Here is a 16940-nt window from a genome sequence, read left to right as displayed (position 1 = left end):
TCCACACTCTCTATTTCTGAATTGAGAAAGCTCCTCGGATGAGAAGCGAAACGTCTTCAGCTACAGAATAGAAGTCCAGTTGTTTTTGTTTTTTAACTTTTTTTGTATGAACAATGTAGCAGGTTTAGAAAGGTTACCATTTGCCTTGCTTCATCAGCTCAATACCATCATTGATTTGAGCCAAAGTCATGTGGTGAGTGATGAACTCGTCCAGCTTCACCTTCTTATCCAGGTAGGCTTTAACCATCTTAGGAACACCATCCTTACTCTTGAACCCTGAGTCAGACAAATCATATTACAGTTAGCAAACATGTTTCATTCTAACACTGGTTGACTGACTGAAGCCAAAAGACTAAAGCTTTTTGATCAATGTTGTGACCTACAAACCAAAGAAAAAAACTGCTGCAGTGTTCATTCCATTGTGTGGTTAAAGCAAATCACTAACTAAGTTAAATGTCTTTCAAGTTACTGATTGATTTATAAATAAACCTACTCAGATGCTTCTCTAGCCTTGTTTCCCTTCATAAAATGAATACTTTTTAACTACACTGATCACTTCTGCCTGAGTAAAGGAACTTCTTAGAATGGATATAGTTGCCAGATTAAGGCAACCCTGCACAACAACATTCCTGATGGAGGTCAACAGTTCAACACCCAAACCAAGCATAGCTTAGGATGGGTCCTGCTTTCTGTCTGTGAAGTGCTGAAGGGTTTACCAGGACCAACTAGGCCAACCACAGTCCTTCTCCAAGGTTCTCCTGAATTCCTCCTATACTCAACTTTTTGCTTCCACAACCACACAAGCCACAGTCCTGCTGGTTATTTGGTACCAACCAGTACTCCAGGTGTCCTTCTGGACAGCCAGGACCTAAAGCATAACATTAAACAGTGCTAATTGTATGTCTCACCTCCGAACAGGGAGCCCTTCCACGTACGTCCAGTGATGAGCTGTAGGGGTCGTGCAGCAAAGTCATGCATATCTGTCCATCCAACAATCACACTGACTCCCCAACCTGCCACACAAGACTCCAAGGCACTGCGCTGTGTGGATAAGAAAAGCAGAGTCAGAAAACCCCCTTCAGTTATTTTGTAGATATATTAGACTTATCCTCACCATGACTCCCACATTCCCAACACATTCCAGGGAGTAGTCCACTCCTCCGTCGGTCATCTCAGCTAGCACCTGGCTGATGGGTTTATTGTGATCCTTGGGGTTCACAAATTCCGTTGCGCCAAAGACTTTGGCTTTTTCGAACTTGTCTGGATTGACGTCGACAGCAATGATCCTTTTGGCTCCGGCAAACTTGCAGCCCATGACTGCAGCCAAGCCCACAGCTCCCAGACCGAACACGGCACAGGTGGAGCCTGGCTCAACCTAAACCAAGGAACAGTTTGGTGAATGTAGCACTCTGATTGGATGTCTCAATGCTCATGAATAGCAGCTTTGTTCCACTTCAGTTGTCTACTTATTATCACATATCCACAAACCTTGGCAGTATTCACTGCTGCTCCAAACCCGGTGCAGACCCCACAGCCAAAGAGACAGACTTTCTCCAGAGGAGCAGCAGGGTCGATCTTGGCCACAGCAATCTGATTAATGACGGTGTACTCAGAGAAGGTACTGGTTCCCATGAACTGCAGGACCTTCTTCCCCTTACAGGTGAACCTGGAGTCATCTAAGGCCATCACATCGTAACGTTCGGCAGCCCTGCACAAAAATGAAACAAATGGATTTATGAATGGACATACTATTTTGGGTGAATTAAACAACAAAACTCAGGGAAAAACAAAACACCTCACCATCCCTTGTCACACTGATTGGTTTTAGGATTTTTACAAAAACGACATTCTTGACACTGGGAGATGAACAGGGGGATAACCTTGTCGCCTACATTTCAAAGACAAATGCAGATAAGACCAAATAATAAAAGCAATTGCAACTTTAGCAGTAAAAAAACTCACACATGCACGGGGTAAACATGCAGAATCCACATAGAAAGGCCGGGAGGCGAACCAACAACCTTCTTGTTGTGAGGCTACAGCTCTAACAACTGTGCCATGGTGGGCTTTTATTTAAAAGGGTGTGCTTTTTAGCTTCTTTTTTTTCTTTAAACAACAACTGCAGCTTTTTCTAACACTAATTACAAAGCTAAAAACAGCAAATAGGGGAATGAAAGCGTAGGGACTCAGGTGGAACTGACCTGGTTGAAATTCAGTGACACCAGGACCAACGCTCTCCACTATGCCAGCTCCCTCGTGGCCAAGAACTGCTGGGAAGCCATCTTTGTGCATCCCCTCAAACAGGTGGTACAAGTCCGTGTGGCACAGCCCCGTTGCCACAATCTGTTCGCAAAACGCACAATAATGAAACACAGATCCTCATTTCTTTTGAACAGAACAGTTTAGCGTGATTGATAAGGGCACTGAGTTCACATTTTTTAAGTTTCCATCCAAATATTTGAATGTAGAACCTCAGAGTTAAAAGTTTCTGTCTAAAATTTCTTCAGTTCACTGCAGCAACTTGATCATTTCAATGTTTTAGTATTTTAAAATTGACTTGATTAATTGTTCTCCAGGGCTGATTTTTCTTTATTTTTAAATATACACAGCCTAAAAGATACGGTGCAAACATTATTAGCTTTTGGTTTGAGATTGTTACTAGTTAAAACTAAAAAATAAGTCAAGAAAGAAAATGCACAATCTTGCAAATCTAAAGACAAAAAGCATATGTGGGTGATTCTAAAACAAAATATAAAAACTGAGGGATTTATTTATTTATTATGTATTATTTGGACTTTTTGAGAGTGGATTTATTTACATTTACCTTTTCTCTACATTTCAAAATGGAAAAAAAAAACTAAGTTCTTAAAATCTGTAGGCATGTCCCACTCCTACAGATTCCATCCACTCATTGTTACAAACACACAGAGACATCTGTTTTCATGTGAATGTCTGCATCCTGACAGTGGTTGTCTCACCTTGATGCGAACCTCGTTGGCCTGAGGTGGCGCCACCTCAATCTCCTCAATCACCAGAGGCTTGTTGGGCGCCCAGGCCACTGCTGCCTTGCACTTGATGACCTAAAGCGGCAGCGACACCAGCATGAATTGCTGCTTCTGCAGCTCAATTACATTCCAGAGAGGCGCCACGAAAAGTCCAAGAAATGCCCCAAGCTCTCACTCAAGTGACAACTGTAATTTAAAGTGTTTTTATGTCAAATTTCAAGCCCATTTCAGCTCCTAGCTTCACTATCCTGCTATGTCAAGTCAAAGCTTTTAACATCTTGATATAAAATATTTAAAGCAGCATGCAAACATTAAAACATTTGCTTTTTATATGAAACTGCTCCTGTAAAAAGCAAAAATCAAATGAAAAGCAAGAGTTCAAAGTACATGTTTTATGAGCCAAACATGCATGCATTTTTGGCCTTTTATCATTGACTCCTCTTCTCCCGTCAAACTTTCCACTGCAGGCTGCCAAAATCCACAGTTGCGTAAAACAGATTGGCCATGAAACACATATTCATTATTCATTTTCCCTCTCCCCCATGCAGCAGAAATAATACCTAAACTGGTTTAAGTAGAATACAATGCATTTTTACAGATAAGAGAAAAAAAAGCATGAAAGTCTTACAAAGATATATTTTTGCTGATTTAATAAATCCACCCACTCTTCAAGCATCAAGTTAATTTCACCTTAGCCAAAACAATGCAGCAATTAATTTATTTTTTTTTACATTTTTATCAAGTTTGACAATTTGGGGATGTTTTCTTCAGTTAAACATATTCTAGTTGATTGCACTCTAAAAACACACCCCAAAAAAACAAAAAACAGTTGAACATAGTGACGTTCTCAAACCTACCTTACCAGCTGTAGCCATTTCTGTCGATTGAACCCCACAAATTAAAAAGGATCTGAAGGAGAGCTGCAGGACAGGAGAAAGAGGCTGCAAATCTGTCAGGATTTGGTTTATATACTACAGCTGGAAACGTAGTTACGCAACACTTCACATGTGGGAGGGTAGTCAGATGGTTTTCATCACAATTTGAAACTGTTATTTTACCCCATAGAAAATAAAGAAAATCAGGATTTAATTTCTTTTCCCTCATGTAGTAAAACCTGTTGCCTAACTCCAGTTCTCTTCCCACCTGTTCAAACTTAGCCAATTAGTCAGCTTTTTTTTTGTGAAACAGATGAAGGAATCGAAGGTAAAATGGAGTAATTGTGATAATTTAATCACAGAATAATGAGTTTTTTCGTTTAGTTTCATTTTACATAATGTCCATCTGAAAGGCAAACATTGCACACATCAGTATTTCATATAAAGCAAAAATACTTAATATCACATATGACAATGACCCAAATATAAAGTTAAGTTTTCTAAGATGTGATTTTATTTTGGTCATTTTTACATGCTAACATTAATTCTTTCATTGGTTGTGTTGGTTTCTCTTCACACACACGATGCGCAAGTCCGCACCAAATGTGGAATATACCAAGGTGATGCTCTGTTCTGCATGGTCCTGAACCCTCTCAGCCAGATGATTGCAAAGAGTGGCTATGGATACGGATTCCTAAGTGGAACAGTCATCAGTCACCTCCTCTACATGGATGACATCGAGATGTATGCCAGAAGTGAGCGAGACATCGACTCACTGATCAACCTCACCAGGACACACAGCAAGGATATTAGTATGTCATTCGGTGTGGATAAGGGCAACCAAATGATGTCCAAGGTGATCCCAACTGAAGGGGATGAACTACCTGAAGGCAACGTTGCAGACGTCCAGGACAGCTACAGGTACCTCGGTATACCGCAGACAAATGGCAGCCAGGACGAGGCCAGAAGGAAGACAATAAATTAACACCCCCTTAACGTCCCCACCCTCTAATCAGTCAAACTCCTAACATTTAAAAGTCCCTCAGTCCAGGTCATGGTCCCAACCACTGATGTGGCAAAGTTTCAGGTCATACCGTCAACGAAATTAACTATCCCAGCAGCAGACCTGTCCAGGCTGAAGTCCACCTCTGGCAGTGACTGATGGAGACAGGTACCAGCTCCCCGACTACCTGGAAAGGAGAACTGGGTAAAGAAGATGGATGGATGATTGACTGACAGATTATTGATCCCACAGGGAAACATTTACCTTAGTTATCACAGCTCTCAGTCAGTCAGTCGAGTAGTTTTCTAAAAGCAGAGGCAATAACAGAAATGTTGTTAAAATTAGCTTTAAAATCCATGTCAGATTTAAAGTAAAAATGCAATAGTAGTAGAACAGATTTACTTAGCTGAATATAGTGTGCAAGTTCATCAAACAAGGTTTACATTTTGCTGATTTACTGTGAGAGTGGGAAATAAAGGTCAGAAGGTAACAAACAGGAGTCCTTAAAAACTGTACATTTCCAGACAGGTTTTAATGATCTAATGAGACATTATTATGTTACTGTGTCAACAAAACAACACAATCAGTGCTGATTATATAATTAGTCATAAAGTAAGTAGTCAAACTATTAATCCAATTTTCACACCATCTTCTTACTTCATAAAAAACAATTTGTTTAAAAGGCACCAGTGTGTATCAGAAGATATCTGTGACATGATCCAAGTTACAGAAATACCAAACAGCTGAATTTAAATGAAGCATTTTAACTCATCACTGCATGACGATGATTCATCCTTTTCTTTTTCAATAACAGAAGAAATTTATTGGATGACATTTTTTCAGAAACAAAACACTGTCAGGAACTAACAAATCTGAAGGTTTAATTTCTGCTCGACTTTATCAATAAGTCATCAGGCCACGAGGGATCCTACAGATCATAGTTCTTCACCGTCATCTGATCCTTTGCTTGTGTGCAAATGTTTAAATATGTAAACCAAAACAAAACGCGAGCCTGCATCTACAGGAGCGATGACATAATTGAGGACTTGTGGTATTCAGGGATTCAGATTTTTCTGCAGAAAAGAAAACAGAAAAATGGACTGTGTACAACCGTTTAGGAGCAAAGATAAAAAGGTTCTTCGAATATCTTAACTTGAACAGCAAAAGACATCAGCAAAACAAACCTTTGGGCACCAGCGTCTGTGCAAAGCAGTTTCAGTGTTAAATTGCCTCTGTGTGCATGCATTCGTCCTAACTAGAAGTGGCTGCAAAATACATTGTCAGAGTGCAGACGTGCAAGTGTTGATGTATGCAAGGGTTTTTTTAAACAGCTGCCTTCAGTACAAAGGGATATTTTCCCTAAACTCATTAACATGATGTAGAGAAAGTAAAAAAAAAACCCCCAAAAAAAACCATGGAAAATGTGCAGAAACCGACATTATTGACAGAAACTGTGCACGCAAACACAAGTCATTAAAGACTGATTTGTTTAACTAAACAATGAAACACAATCACTTCTTTGCGGTGGGTTCACCATCCCCTGGGTGCTTCTTAGTGACTAAAAAGAAACAGAAACAGAACAACAGAAAGGAAATAAAATGTTGTGTTCATTCAAGTCTGACATGATCTACAAGACTAAACAAGATAAATACAGCCAAACTGAGGAAAAAAACAAACACACACTGATGGATACCAGTGGTAATCTTGGGGGTAAAAAAGGTAATTGAATTATTTTAAACTACCCATTCTAAGTTATACTCCAAATGTTATTAAAGCTAACTAAATAACAACTTATACATGTTAGAATGGAGTTCATTCTACTCAGAGTTGGAGAGTTATTTTGAGTTTTGGTGACACCATATCTAAATATTGATTGATAATCGTCAGCTCGATTACAGAGCAGAAGAAAAGGTCGTCTGCTCACAACAGAAGCTAAACATGATGCCATCTACAGGTGACAGCACGGTCTCCTTTTGGCAGTAACAATGATATGGTTGATGTATCAACAAAAGGCAAACAGAAAGAACCGATCACGAGTGTTTGTTGTTAATCTTAACAATCTTGTGCAAAATTTGGATAAAGAAAGTTTACAAAATCAAGCCAAATGTTACCCAAACCTATTATTTTCATGAGCAGATAAACAAACATGTTACATTTAAACAATTTAAATAAAAAAAGCTTGTTTTTTTATTTGAAAAACTCATGGTTCTACAGAAAGTTAGAAGTTTCTATGTTACACAAAGTGCCTGCAGGCTTTAGCTTTATATTCTATGAACAGACAGGAATGTCGTCTTAGCAAATATGGAAGTTTGGTTCTTATAAAGTCTTTTTTTTTTTTTTGCAAAAAGAAAATATTTCTGTCTAAAGGTCCCCTGCAATCAACTTATTTGCTACATTTTCTTTACATGGCTGAGAAATATAACTAGGAGTAAAATAAAAAAAATAAAATCAACAAAACAAACCTAATTTGGTTGTACATGTTTGGTCTAATCATGCTCCAAGCAAAGCATTTGTAGAACGGTTGTGCTCCTTAAAAGAATTCCAGGAATGTGATTTTTAAACAAAATCCCCAAAAAGAAACCTTTGACTGACAAACGGTTAAAAAAAGAAGACGTGTGGTTCTGTGCAAACAATGCAACATTCAGCATTTTCTGCTTATGGCAACAATCAGCAACCTGAAAAGTACTGGACTTATAAAAAAATTAAAAAAAAAGGTCTTTAATGGTTAAAAGTATAACTCTGAATTCACATTAGATCTTTATGAAGAACAATAAAACCATGTCAGCTTAGTGTTTCCTTTCTTTAACGTCTGGAGAAATGGTGCCCACCTAATTAGAGGAACACCAAGTTTTAATGACCAAACATGCCGTAAGAACCCCAGACACACAACCAAAAAATAAAAACAAAAATAGAAAGTCTTGACAAAAAGAAGAGAAAACAGAGAGGAGCGCTTTCAGTGTTTAACACACGTTCTGCGTGTTTAAGGCAAAAAGATAAGAGCTTTCCATTTGTTCTGGGGTTATGAAAGAGTCGTGCACGTCTTGATCTTCATCAAGACTCGGGATCCATCTTGACCTGTATTTTCTGTGGCCGTTCTGGTTCATGCCACTTCAGCAGAAGAGTGCTCCATCAGTCATCAATGTCCTCGTAGACGTTATCATCGAAAGGCCGCGTCACAGACGGCTGTTTTCTGTGACGGGAGTACTTGAGCTGAAGAAGGTTCCCCACCTCGCTGATGGCACTCAGCGCCTGCAGACATTTAGAGTTCAAACCAAGAAACCAACATGAAGAAAAACATGAGCATTATCAGACTGAGTAAAGGAGAAACAAATGTTCATTCAAGCTGAAATAAGAAGTGCTCCAAGTGAATCCTTAAACATCCTGGAAGAATTTTAATTACTAATATCTTCAAAAAGAGTGAAAACAAGGATTTATTTTGATCTCCGTTTTAAAATTCTCATCCCGATATTTACATTTCTTGCAGCCTCAGTTTGGTTAGAAATATTTAACTCTTTGGTTAGTTGTTGACTGCAGCTGAGAGACTGAACAAAAACTAAATCACAGATCAGAAAAACAAACTAAAATGCAGAAAATTCTAAAACATTTCAACAAAACTCAGCAGAGTAGCTTCAGTGTTGGTGCTTTTTTACTTTCTGCACGATATACTGTAAATTTACTGTCATCACAACATCAGTGTCAAAGAACTGCAGTAAATCCTGGAGCGTTATGTGTCAGGCTCCATGTTCATGTTCTGCATCCTGATGATATATCTGATCAATCCAGATGGCCACACCTGGTTCGGATGATGGCGATGACAGAAGAGAAAGTGAAGTGGCCATCAGAATATTAAACAATTGTTTTGTTTAATATTAAACAAAAGTGGGACTAATCCATGAGACTCAACCTCTGTTGCAACAAATGAGGGATGGTAATCTCAAAATGCATTTTTATTTATGGGTGACCAAAAAAAAAAAAAAAAAAAAGAAATCACTGAAAATCTTTTCTTGTGGTCAAACCACAGCAGAAGCAGAACTTCAAAGTGACCCAACTCTCTTCAGCTGTCCCAGAACTTCTGCTCTGTCTCAGCAAGAAAAACTTAAGTGCTGCTTTGCAAAAACACTTTCTCAACCAGGAGCTTCAGTAACCAGCCACAGGATTAAAACCACAAACAGGCACCAGAAATAACAATAAGCCTTTGTAATAATGGAGTGATCCACGAGGAAGAGTGGGGTCCCAGCAGACACACAACAAACACCTGAATATTTGTTCCACATCATGAACCACGGATAAGCAGCAGAAACGGGATGAATGGATGGATGAATTCAGTAACTGAACAGAATCAACAGGATGTCAAAACTGTCAGAAAGTGAAAAAGCAGCTTTCTGAACAACCTTTTCAGAGGAGAAATTAAAACTACAGAACCATAGAATCCATGAATACAAAACAAACTAGTCGTGTCTCCACAAGGAGGCATGAAGACATTATCAGGAGCAGAGAAATTTACTTTATTAATAACAGTAATGACTTTTAAATTGAAATTTTGTCCTATTAATGTCTTCAGAACAGCATGAGAGTCACAAAGGATCTGATGTGAAACTCTCCTTTAAGGTCCTGTGTTGTTGTCGAACGGCACAGAATTTGGTCTTTATAAACGTTTCCAGTTTACATTTCATCAGAAATAAACGTCCTACGTTAGAACTGTGTGGCACTCTGCACAACATGAATGAAAACAAGTTGTGACTCCTTTATTTAAGGTTCGAATATTCAAGTGGTCAGATGTGTGAATGAACACACTCACACATGCACGTGTGAGGGTCCAAGCTCAGCGGAGGATGAAAGAAACATACAAACCAACATGACACTTCAAAGTACGAGGGAGTGATCCGGAGAAGAAGGCTAACACACAGAGAGAGATTTCACCATCATGACAGATAAAAGAATACAGCACTTCAGTCCTCCCACTCTCTGTCTTCAGCTCATTTTGTTCTGGGTTGATAACAGCTTCAGATGTAGCAACACTTGTAATATATCTGAGCCCACTGACACACCCATTTCAGACACGGGAGATGATTAAACATCTGTCAGACGTGCTTTACAGTCGGGGGTGGGCGCCTGGACAGATTTACAACTTTAATTTGGAACATTAGGCGCTTTTTAGATAAACTGCATCATTTAATGCTGACGATACAACCGTTCCATGGTTTTTCCCTCCTTCTTACTAAGCAAAAAGACTGAGCAGCAGATGAAGAGAAGAAGTAAGCAAACCAATGTGGTGACCACAATCTGAACCAGTGCACAAATCTGATCAATAAGACTTAATGACCAGCTCTGTGTTGATGGAACCACAACTAATCACGGGGTTCAGGTTTCTCTCTGCATTCTTTCGGACAGATTTTCCACCCCCCAAGATAGATAACTGTTCCAACAAGAAACAGACTGTTGATAATTCCGGTTTAAAACGGTGACTGACAGTGAAAGAGCCAGCAGGCCTGCAGCGAGTACAGCAGAAGAGCCCTCCTTGAGACGAGTGGGCAGCTTTTTGATGTGTTGCCAACAGCAATCAAACGCTGCACAGTCTGTACATCCACAGACAATCGCAGTAAGTACTGCTGCTGGTTGAAGTGGAGCTTTGGACTCAAAGCGCTCTTTAATATTTTAGACATCAACCTGCAGAGCGATCCAATTGGCACCGTAATGTAGCTTTTAAATGGATTCACGTCAGTGAAAAGTTCCCCGACTCTCTGGATGTCAGACAAAGAGCTAGGAGGGCTTCAGCTCATCTGAAGTCACTTCAAGAAAAGACATTTCAGGTCAGCGGAGATCATCCCCGTGTCCTTCCATTTCAGCCCCGGTTCCCTTTAATGTCCCTCTGATCTCTTGGCAAAGTCTCAAATAATTTCAAGGTCATTCCAACACTCTGAGAGCTGACTTTATAGGGCAGAGCTGAAACGATATATAAAATCAGCTCCACTGGACCAGGCCTGTCAGCACCAACTCCTCTCCTTCCTCTGGAGTCCTGCAGGTCAGGTCCTGCTGATAAGCTACATGCTGGAAAACTTTACACATGCATAGGTTTTGTAATTAGTCACAGCTCTCTGGAACTTTACTCAAAAGAACAAGCGAGCTTAAAGCAGCGGGGCATGGGACTAAGTTCTGACTAATTAGAGGAACTGTAACTTGAATAGTAATGGCTTCAGTCGGCTCCTTCTTCCATGTGGGCAGAGAACTCGCAGATGTATCTGTGCAACACTAATCAAGATCAATACATGTAAAGTCACCACACTGCAGGGGTAAAATGCCTTTCTTTTCTTCTAACAGAAAAAAAAAGTGCTGACTTTGCAAACTGAATACAAAGTGGGAACTGTGTAAAAGCTTGAACTTAATTGCCATCATGTACCAGCTTTAAGAAGAGCAAATGTGACAAAGTGCTCACTATCAGAAAAACAGTTTGTCTTTAATCACTATTGTGACTGCTCTGTTTGCATTAGCATTGCAGTGTTAATAACCACAAAATACAAAACAAGACTCTTTATCCATGACTAAATAACTAGAATTAGGTTGTTTTGTTGGGAAAAATGTGCCACAGAAGAACTTTTAAATACTTTGCAATATTTCCTCCAATAAAATGCCCAATTTCTAAATCAAAGGACTAAAATTCCTTGAAAGTCTGCACATCTGCTGCTTTAGACTAAAATCATCCTTTGTTGAGAAATGACAGAGTTGGAGCCGTTTTGGTCAAACCTTGAAAATATTACGTGAGATCTCATATTGCAATAAAACTCTAACCTGTTAGTGGTTAGGGAGCGTGTTGTGAATGACTCTCAGCTACCTCCACACCAAACTTTAGCTCTAGATCTGTAAAATTCACTGAGGTATAGTTAATTTTGTGTAAGCTAATGTCAATTAGCTGCGGTGGCCATTTTGAATCAGGGTAACTCCAAAAGTCAGTCAGTTGTAGATGTGCTGCCAATGGTGACTTTCTGAGTTTAATGGAAATCAGAAGATATTTTGCTAACAGAAAAACGGGGTTGACTCCAACAGTTAATGCAAAGGTATGTGTTGAGGACATTGCTCAGTTACTACCACACCAAATTTTAGCTTTAGTTATAACCATTTTTATGATTTCTAAGGTCAGATGGCTGTGTGGTTCAAAAGCTAATAAGCTGTAGATGTAATGAAACATAATTGTTATTTTCTGAAAGTTAAATTAAAATTTGTTCAGTGGTTCAAGAGATATTTTGCTAACAGACATACAGTTAATGACAAAGTTTTAAACACAGATCTTGTGCGATCAGTCTCAGCTACTACCACAACAAATTTTACTTCAAAACCTGTAAAACTGAACAAGTAGGACATTTTTGTGTTTGTTAAGATTGCTTTGCTGTGGTGGCCATCTTGAATCAGGCTGACTTCAGAAGTTGTAGATGTACAACCAGCTTTCATTAAAATCTGTTCTGTGGTGATGAGATATTTTGCTGATATTACAGACAAACAAACACACACAGAGACACAGGCAAGGACATCATCGCCGTCTTCGGGAGACGGACAAAGTGTTAGCTCACCCTGTCGAGCATGTCTTTGGAATGAGCGGCGGAGATGCAGAAGCGCGCTCGGGACTCGATGATGGGCGTGGCAGGAAAGCCCACGACCACCACCCCGATGTTTCTCTTCAGCATCTCCCTGCCGAACGCTCTGAGGAGACAAAGAAAACGATCTGAGGACACGGTGGAGAGGCACAGTTTGGACTCGGCCGCACCGTTGGAGGCTCACCCGATCTTGGCGGGCATGTAGAGCATCATGGGTACGACTGGGGAGTCGTCGTTGCCGTAGATGATGAAACCCATTTCTTGCAGCCTTGTGCGGAAGTAGACTGTATTTTCTGCAAGCTGCCGAACTCGGTCAGAGCCTGGGGAGAACCATCATCATGAGAGCGGACAGGAAAGGCTTCAACAAGCATCTGTATCACATTAATGTATATTTAATGATCATCTATGGTGCTCTGACTCCTGTTTCCTCAGTCATTTAAATGTAAATACCTCATACGTTTTATTACATAATGCCTTATTTATGAGCAGCACATATTTACAGAGCAGCACAATATGTGTTTCGCCTCTGTTTAGGATAATTTGGTCATTAAAGTTGGAGAAATAATGAAAAAAATGATATTTAAATGTCTGTATGGGTCTTTGAAGAACAGAACAAAAACCTGCATGAGTTTATTCTTCAGCAGGTCTTTCTGAAAGGCTAAAAGAGGAAATTATTCTGCAGCGTGTTGAAGATTCTTTGAAAAGATGAAAGGGGATGTTTGACAAGCAGCCGAACACAATCGCACTTATAAGTGTGAGAAAATGTTGTCAGAGTTGCAGCATCCAGACATCGTTGGGTGATCAAGTTTCCAAGTTCCTCTGAAATGTAATTTCCTTCCCTCCCAGGAGAGAAGGAGATTGACTGGCTGCTTTGAAATGCTCGGCTCCCATCAACAAACTGTCAGCGAGCTCAGAAATTTACTTTCACCTGCACACAGAGTACTGATGTATGCAGCAGGAAAAGCATCAGGAGTAGACTGAAACAAGGCAAACTTATTTCCATTTCATTCACAAATTAGTTTAAAAAAATCAAGTTATTAGTTCAGCCATGTTTTAGGTTCCATTTAGCCAATCAGAGTAAAACAGACTGAAGTCTGCAGAGTCTGGGAGGTTAAACTCAGAGAAAAGAAGCACTAATATAGGTCAGGCATCGCAAAAACAGACAAAACAATCAAGTTAGAAAAATGTGCCTCCTTTTTGGTTAAAAAAATAAATAAACATAAAACCTGCTATGTTTCAAAAATGATTACCTTGTCTTTTTTAGCTCTAAAAATGTCTAAATGTCTAAATATAACTGTGTGGTTGAACATTTCCTAGATTTTAGTAGATTGTACTGACCCCTGGTGCCTAAAGATGAAACTTACAAGAGCCAATTAAAGCAACAAACAAGTCTCGTTACCAGTATTTGCAAAAATTTAGACATTACCAAATAATGTCTGAATGTATTCAAAGAGGGAAAAACGACTAAAAACAAACACTTATAAGTACTATAACCAAGAAAACCTGCAATCTTGTAGTTTATGTGATGCTCTTTACCACAATTGAATCTAAATTTTTGTCTAGTTTCACTTTTAATTTGTTTAAATGGTCACATTCTTTAATCATTTGCAGAAAAAACCCATTTAATTTCAAGTTTTTCTCCAATACACTTAAAAAAGGCATAAATTGAGCATTTTAGGATTTTTTCACGGACAGGCAATGCAGTCTTGCATCTCAATTTTATTTTATTTTATTTTAAATGAACTTCACTGGTCACTCTTCATGTCTGTCTGTGGTTTTATAGATGGCTACTTCAGGAAAACGAAAGCTTGTGCCTTGTCACAACACAGCTTATTTATAAAAAAATAAATAAAACCAAAAAATATTTCCCTTTCCTGAAAGGTTTCTGCCTAACGGTGATGATATTTACGTTTAAATTCATTACCAGATTCCACTAAATCCTTAAAGACCCACAGTCTGAATGTCATCTGTGCTAATTTATAACTCTGAGAAAATCTGAACTTACCTATTGTTGTTCCATCTTCTCCCATAATGCACTTCATAGAAGTGATGATTTGCTCCACCACAGGAGGAGACATGGAGGTGGCATAAACAGCACTGTGAGAATGGGAGCGCAGGTACTCGATAAGCTCCTAAACCCAGGAAATACACATTAGGTAACAACAAACAGATGAAACATATATATGCATAGAGAGTAATCTTTACTCTCTTAAAGCATGAAAGGTTTGACAAAGATAGGCTTTTTCATCAAATCTTCAACTTGCTTCAGTTTAATTTAATCACTAAAAAAAAATTACAAAACTTCAAACAGCTAGTTACAATGATTAAAATCATTTGTTAATATGAAATTATACCGAGCTCTTTATTTAATTTTAAATGGTCTATTAAAACACAAATGGTGAGAAAGTTATATTTGTACAAATAGCAAAAGAATAAATTCCATCCCCAGATTTTGATAATTAAGCAGAAATCCTTCCGAATGTTTTAGTTATGCTGTCATAAAGACATCCTGTAATCTGTTGGAGATGTCTCAGAGTAAAAATTCATTTTCTGACTCATTAGTTTTGTTTTGAAAGAAGGATCTGATATCTCCAGTAACAGCACTGATACACAGAGGAGGCACCGGCTGCCTTTTGGCCATTTGTCATTTGTACAATAAAGCTTTTAAGACTCTTTGCACCAAAATATTGTAGTTAAAGTGTCATATTTATAATAGGTTAACACATGGGGAACTATATTTTAACATATTTAACATATATTAGACCTCTGCGTGCAGAAAGAGATCCAGCGCTCAGAAGATCAAACTCCAGGCTCACCCTTTTCCCTGCTATGTATCCCCCTGCAGCACCAAAGCTCTTGGTAAAGGTGCCCATTAGTACATCCACATCACAGGGGTCAAGACCAAAGTAATCCACCACTCCTCGCCCCCTCTGACCCAGAGCCCCAATGCTGTGGGCCTCGTCCAAGTAAAGGTAGGCCCTGTAGCGCTTCTTCAGAGCCACGACCTCGGGGAGGCGCACTATACTGCCCTCCATGCTGCAGAAAAAAAGAAAAGAGGAAGAAAAAGAAAACTGATGTCTTGTGCTGGTGTTAATTTCTTTATCAGTTCCATCAAAGAGGTTTCTGTTCACATACTCTTAATGGTGAAATCGATTACCTCAAAACAGGTTTATACTGCCGGTGTCAAAGGCATTACTGCTGAAAAGACCATCCGTCAAACAAAAACAAACCTCACATATTTCATTTATTGCACTGAATGTGAGCGCTTTGTGCCGTATTCCAAACTTTACCTGGACAGGACAGAACTGTTTCCAGAGATCAGTTGCTGCAAAGTTGTTGAAACAACTTTTTGTAAAATGTAGTAATAGTTAACTCAATTTATGATTTCAAGAAAAGCAACCACTATTTTGGCAAAGGACACTCTTAGGATTAATAAATGCATCAAATATGGATGTTCTTCCATTTTGTTTTATCAGTAATGCTAATCTCTACAGCTCAGAAGATCAAGAGAAAATAAATAAAGATAATAAAATGAAAGAAAACTCAGTAGATACCTGTAAATACCCTCTACAACGATCAGGATCTTCTTCCAGGGTCTGTGAGTCCTGGGCTGACCGTGAACTATAGCTTCTCTCAGCAGTTTCTCAAGGCTCTGCATATCTGACAAGAACAAGGCAACAAAAACATTAAAGGCACTCATGTCATGCAGACCGGTCAGAAAAAAAAGAAAAATAAATCAAAGAGTGAAACAAAATCAGCCTTTTGCCCCTCATATCGATGGTTAACATGTCCTGAAATTAAAAAAAACTGTAAGCAAAACTTGTGATCGGCTGCAAACGAGCTTTTCTTATCTACAGAAACTACAGCCTTTGGTTTAGTTTAAGATAATCTTTTTATGTTTGATTTAATAGTTTGCAATGAGTGCCTTTAATGGTTGAGCAGTGACGACATAAAACCACGTGCAGTTTATTAGGCTGTCCTTCTGTTGCCTATTTCGATTTGTTTTGGTGTCTTTCAGGGAGAGAAATTATTTTAAAGTTAATTTCTTTAAATTGTGTTTTTAGCAAGTGTTATATTAAACATAAAAGTAAAAAAAAAACAGGTTGCACAACAACTGAGACATAACCAGCACATCAACAATAACCAACGATAAATAAAACAATAAGAAAACCCAGAAAACTGTGTTTGAGATGAAAGGAATACAGGTGCTGGTCATAAAATTAGAATATCATGAAAAAGTAGATTGATTTCAGTAATTCCATTTAAAAAGTGAAACTTGTATATTATATTCATACATTACATACAAACTCATATATTCCAAATGTTTATTTCGTTTAATTTTGATGATTACAAATGACAACAAATGAAAATCTCAAATTCATCATATCAGAAAATTAGAATATTACTGAAGACCAATAAAAACAAAGGATTTATAGAAATGTTGGCCAACTGAAAAGTATGAACATGAAAA

General features: G+C 38.6%; 2 protein-coding genes across 3 annotated transcripts in view; both read right to left on the bottom strand.

The window, feature by feature from the left end:
- Positions 1 to 4010, bottom strand: part of LOC108241772 (alcohol dehydrogenase 1-like) — a 6482-nt gene extending 2472 nt beyond the window's left edge. For both annotated transcript variants that reach the window (XM_037977967.1, XM_017426186.3), the window contains exons 1-8: positions 3863 to 4010; positions 2979 to 3080; positions 2202 to 2343; positions 1801 to 1888; positions 1489 to 1708; positions 1115 to 1375; positions 909 to 1041; positions 138 to 276 (exon numbers count right to left, since the gene is read on the bottom strand). In XM_037977967.1, coding sequence (XP_037833895.1) covers positions 138 to 276; positions 909 to 1041; positions 1115 to 1375; positions 1489 to 1708; positions 1801 to 1888; positions 2202 to 2343; positions 2979 to 3080; positions 3863 to 3880 — 1103 coding nt within the window. In that variant the 5' untranslated portion in view covers positions 3881 to 4010. The remainder of the gene's footprint in view (positions 1 to 137; positions 277 to 908; positions 1042 to 1114; positions 1376 to 1488; positions 1709 to 1800; positions 1889 to 2201; positions 2344 to 2978; positions 3081 to 3862) is intronic.
- A 1668-nt stretch (positions 4011 to 5678) lies between these two features.
- Positions 5679 to 16940, bottom strand: part of LOC108241723 (serine palmitoyltransferase 2) — a 22306-nt gene continuing 11044 nt past the window's right edge. The window contains exons 7-12 of the mRNA XM_025008005.2: positions 16024 to 16129; positions 15286 to 15505; positions 14475 to 14601; positions 12654 to 12789; positions 12446 to 12575; positions 5679 to 8132 (exon numbers count right to left, since the gene is read on the bottom strand). Of these exons, the coding sequence (XP_024863773.1) occupies positions 8013 to 8132; positions 12446 to 12575; positions 12654 to 12789; positions 14475 to 14601; positions 15286 to 15505; positions 16024 to 16129 (839 nt within the window). The 3' untranslated portion in view covers positions 5679 to 8012. The remainder of the gene's footprint in view (positions 8133 to 12445; positions 12576 to 12653; positions 12790 to 14474; positions 14602 to 15285; positions 15506 to 16023; positions 16130 to 16940) is intronic.

This window comes from Kryptolebias marmoratus, linkage group LG10, assembly GCF_001649575.2.
Source record: "Kryptolebias marmoratus isolate JLee-2015 linkage group LG10, ASM164957v2, whole genome shotgun sequence".
In the NCBI taxonomy this organism is placed as follows: Eukaryota; Metazoa; Chordata; class Actinopteri; order Cyprinodontiformes; family Rivulidae; genus Kryptolebias; species Kryptolebias marmoratus.
This window is presented reverse-complemented; position numbering and strand designations above follow the sequence as displayed.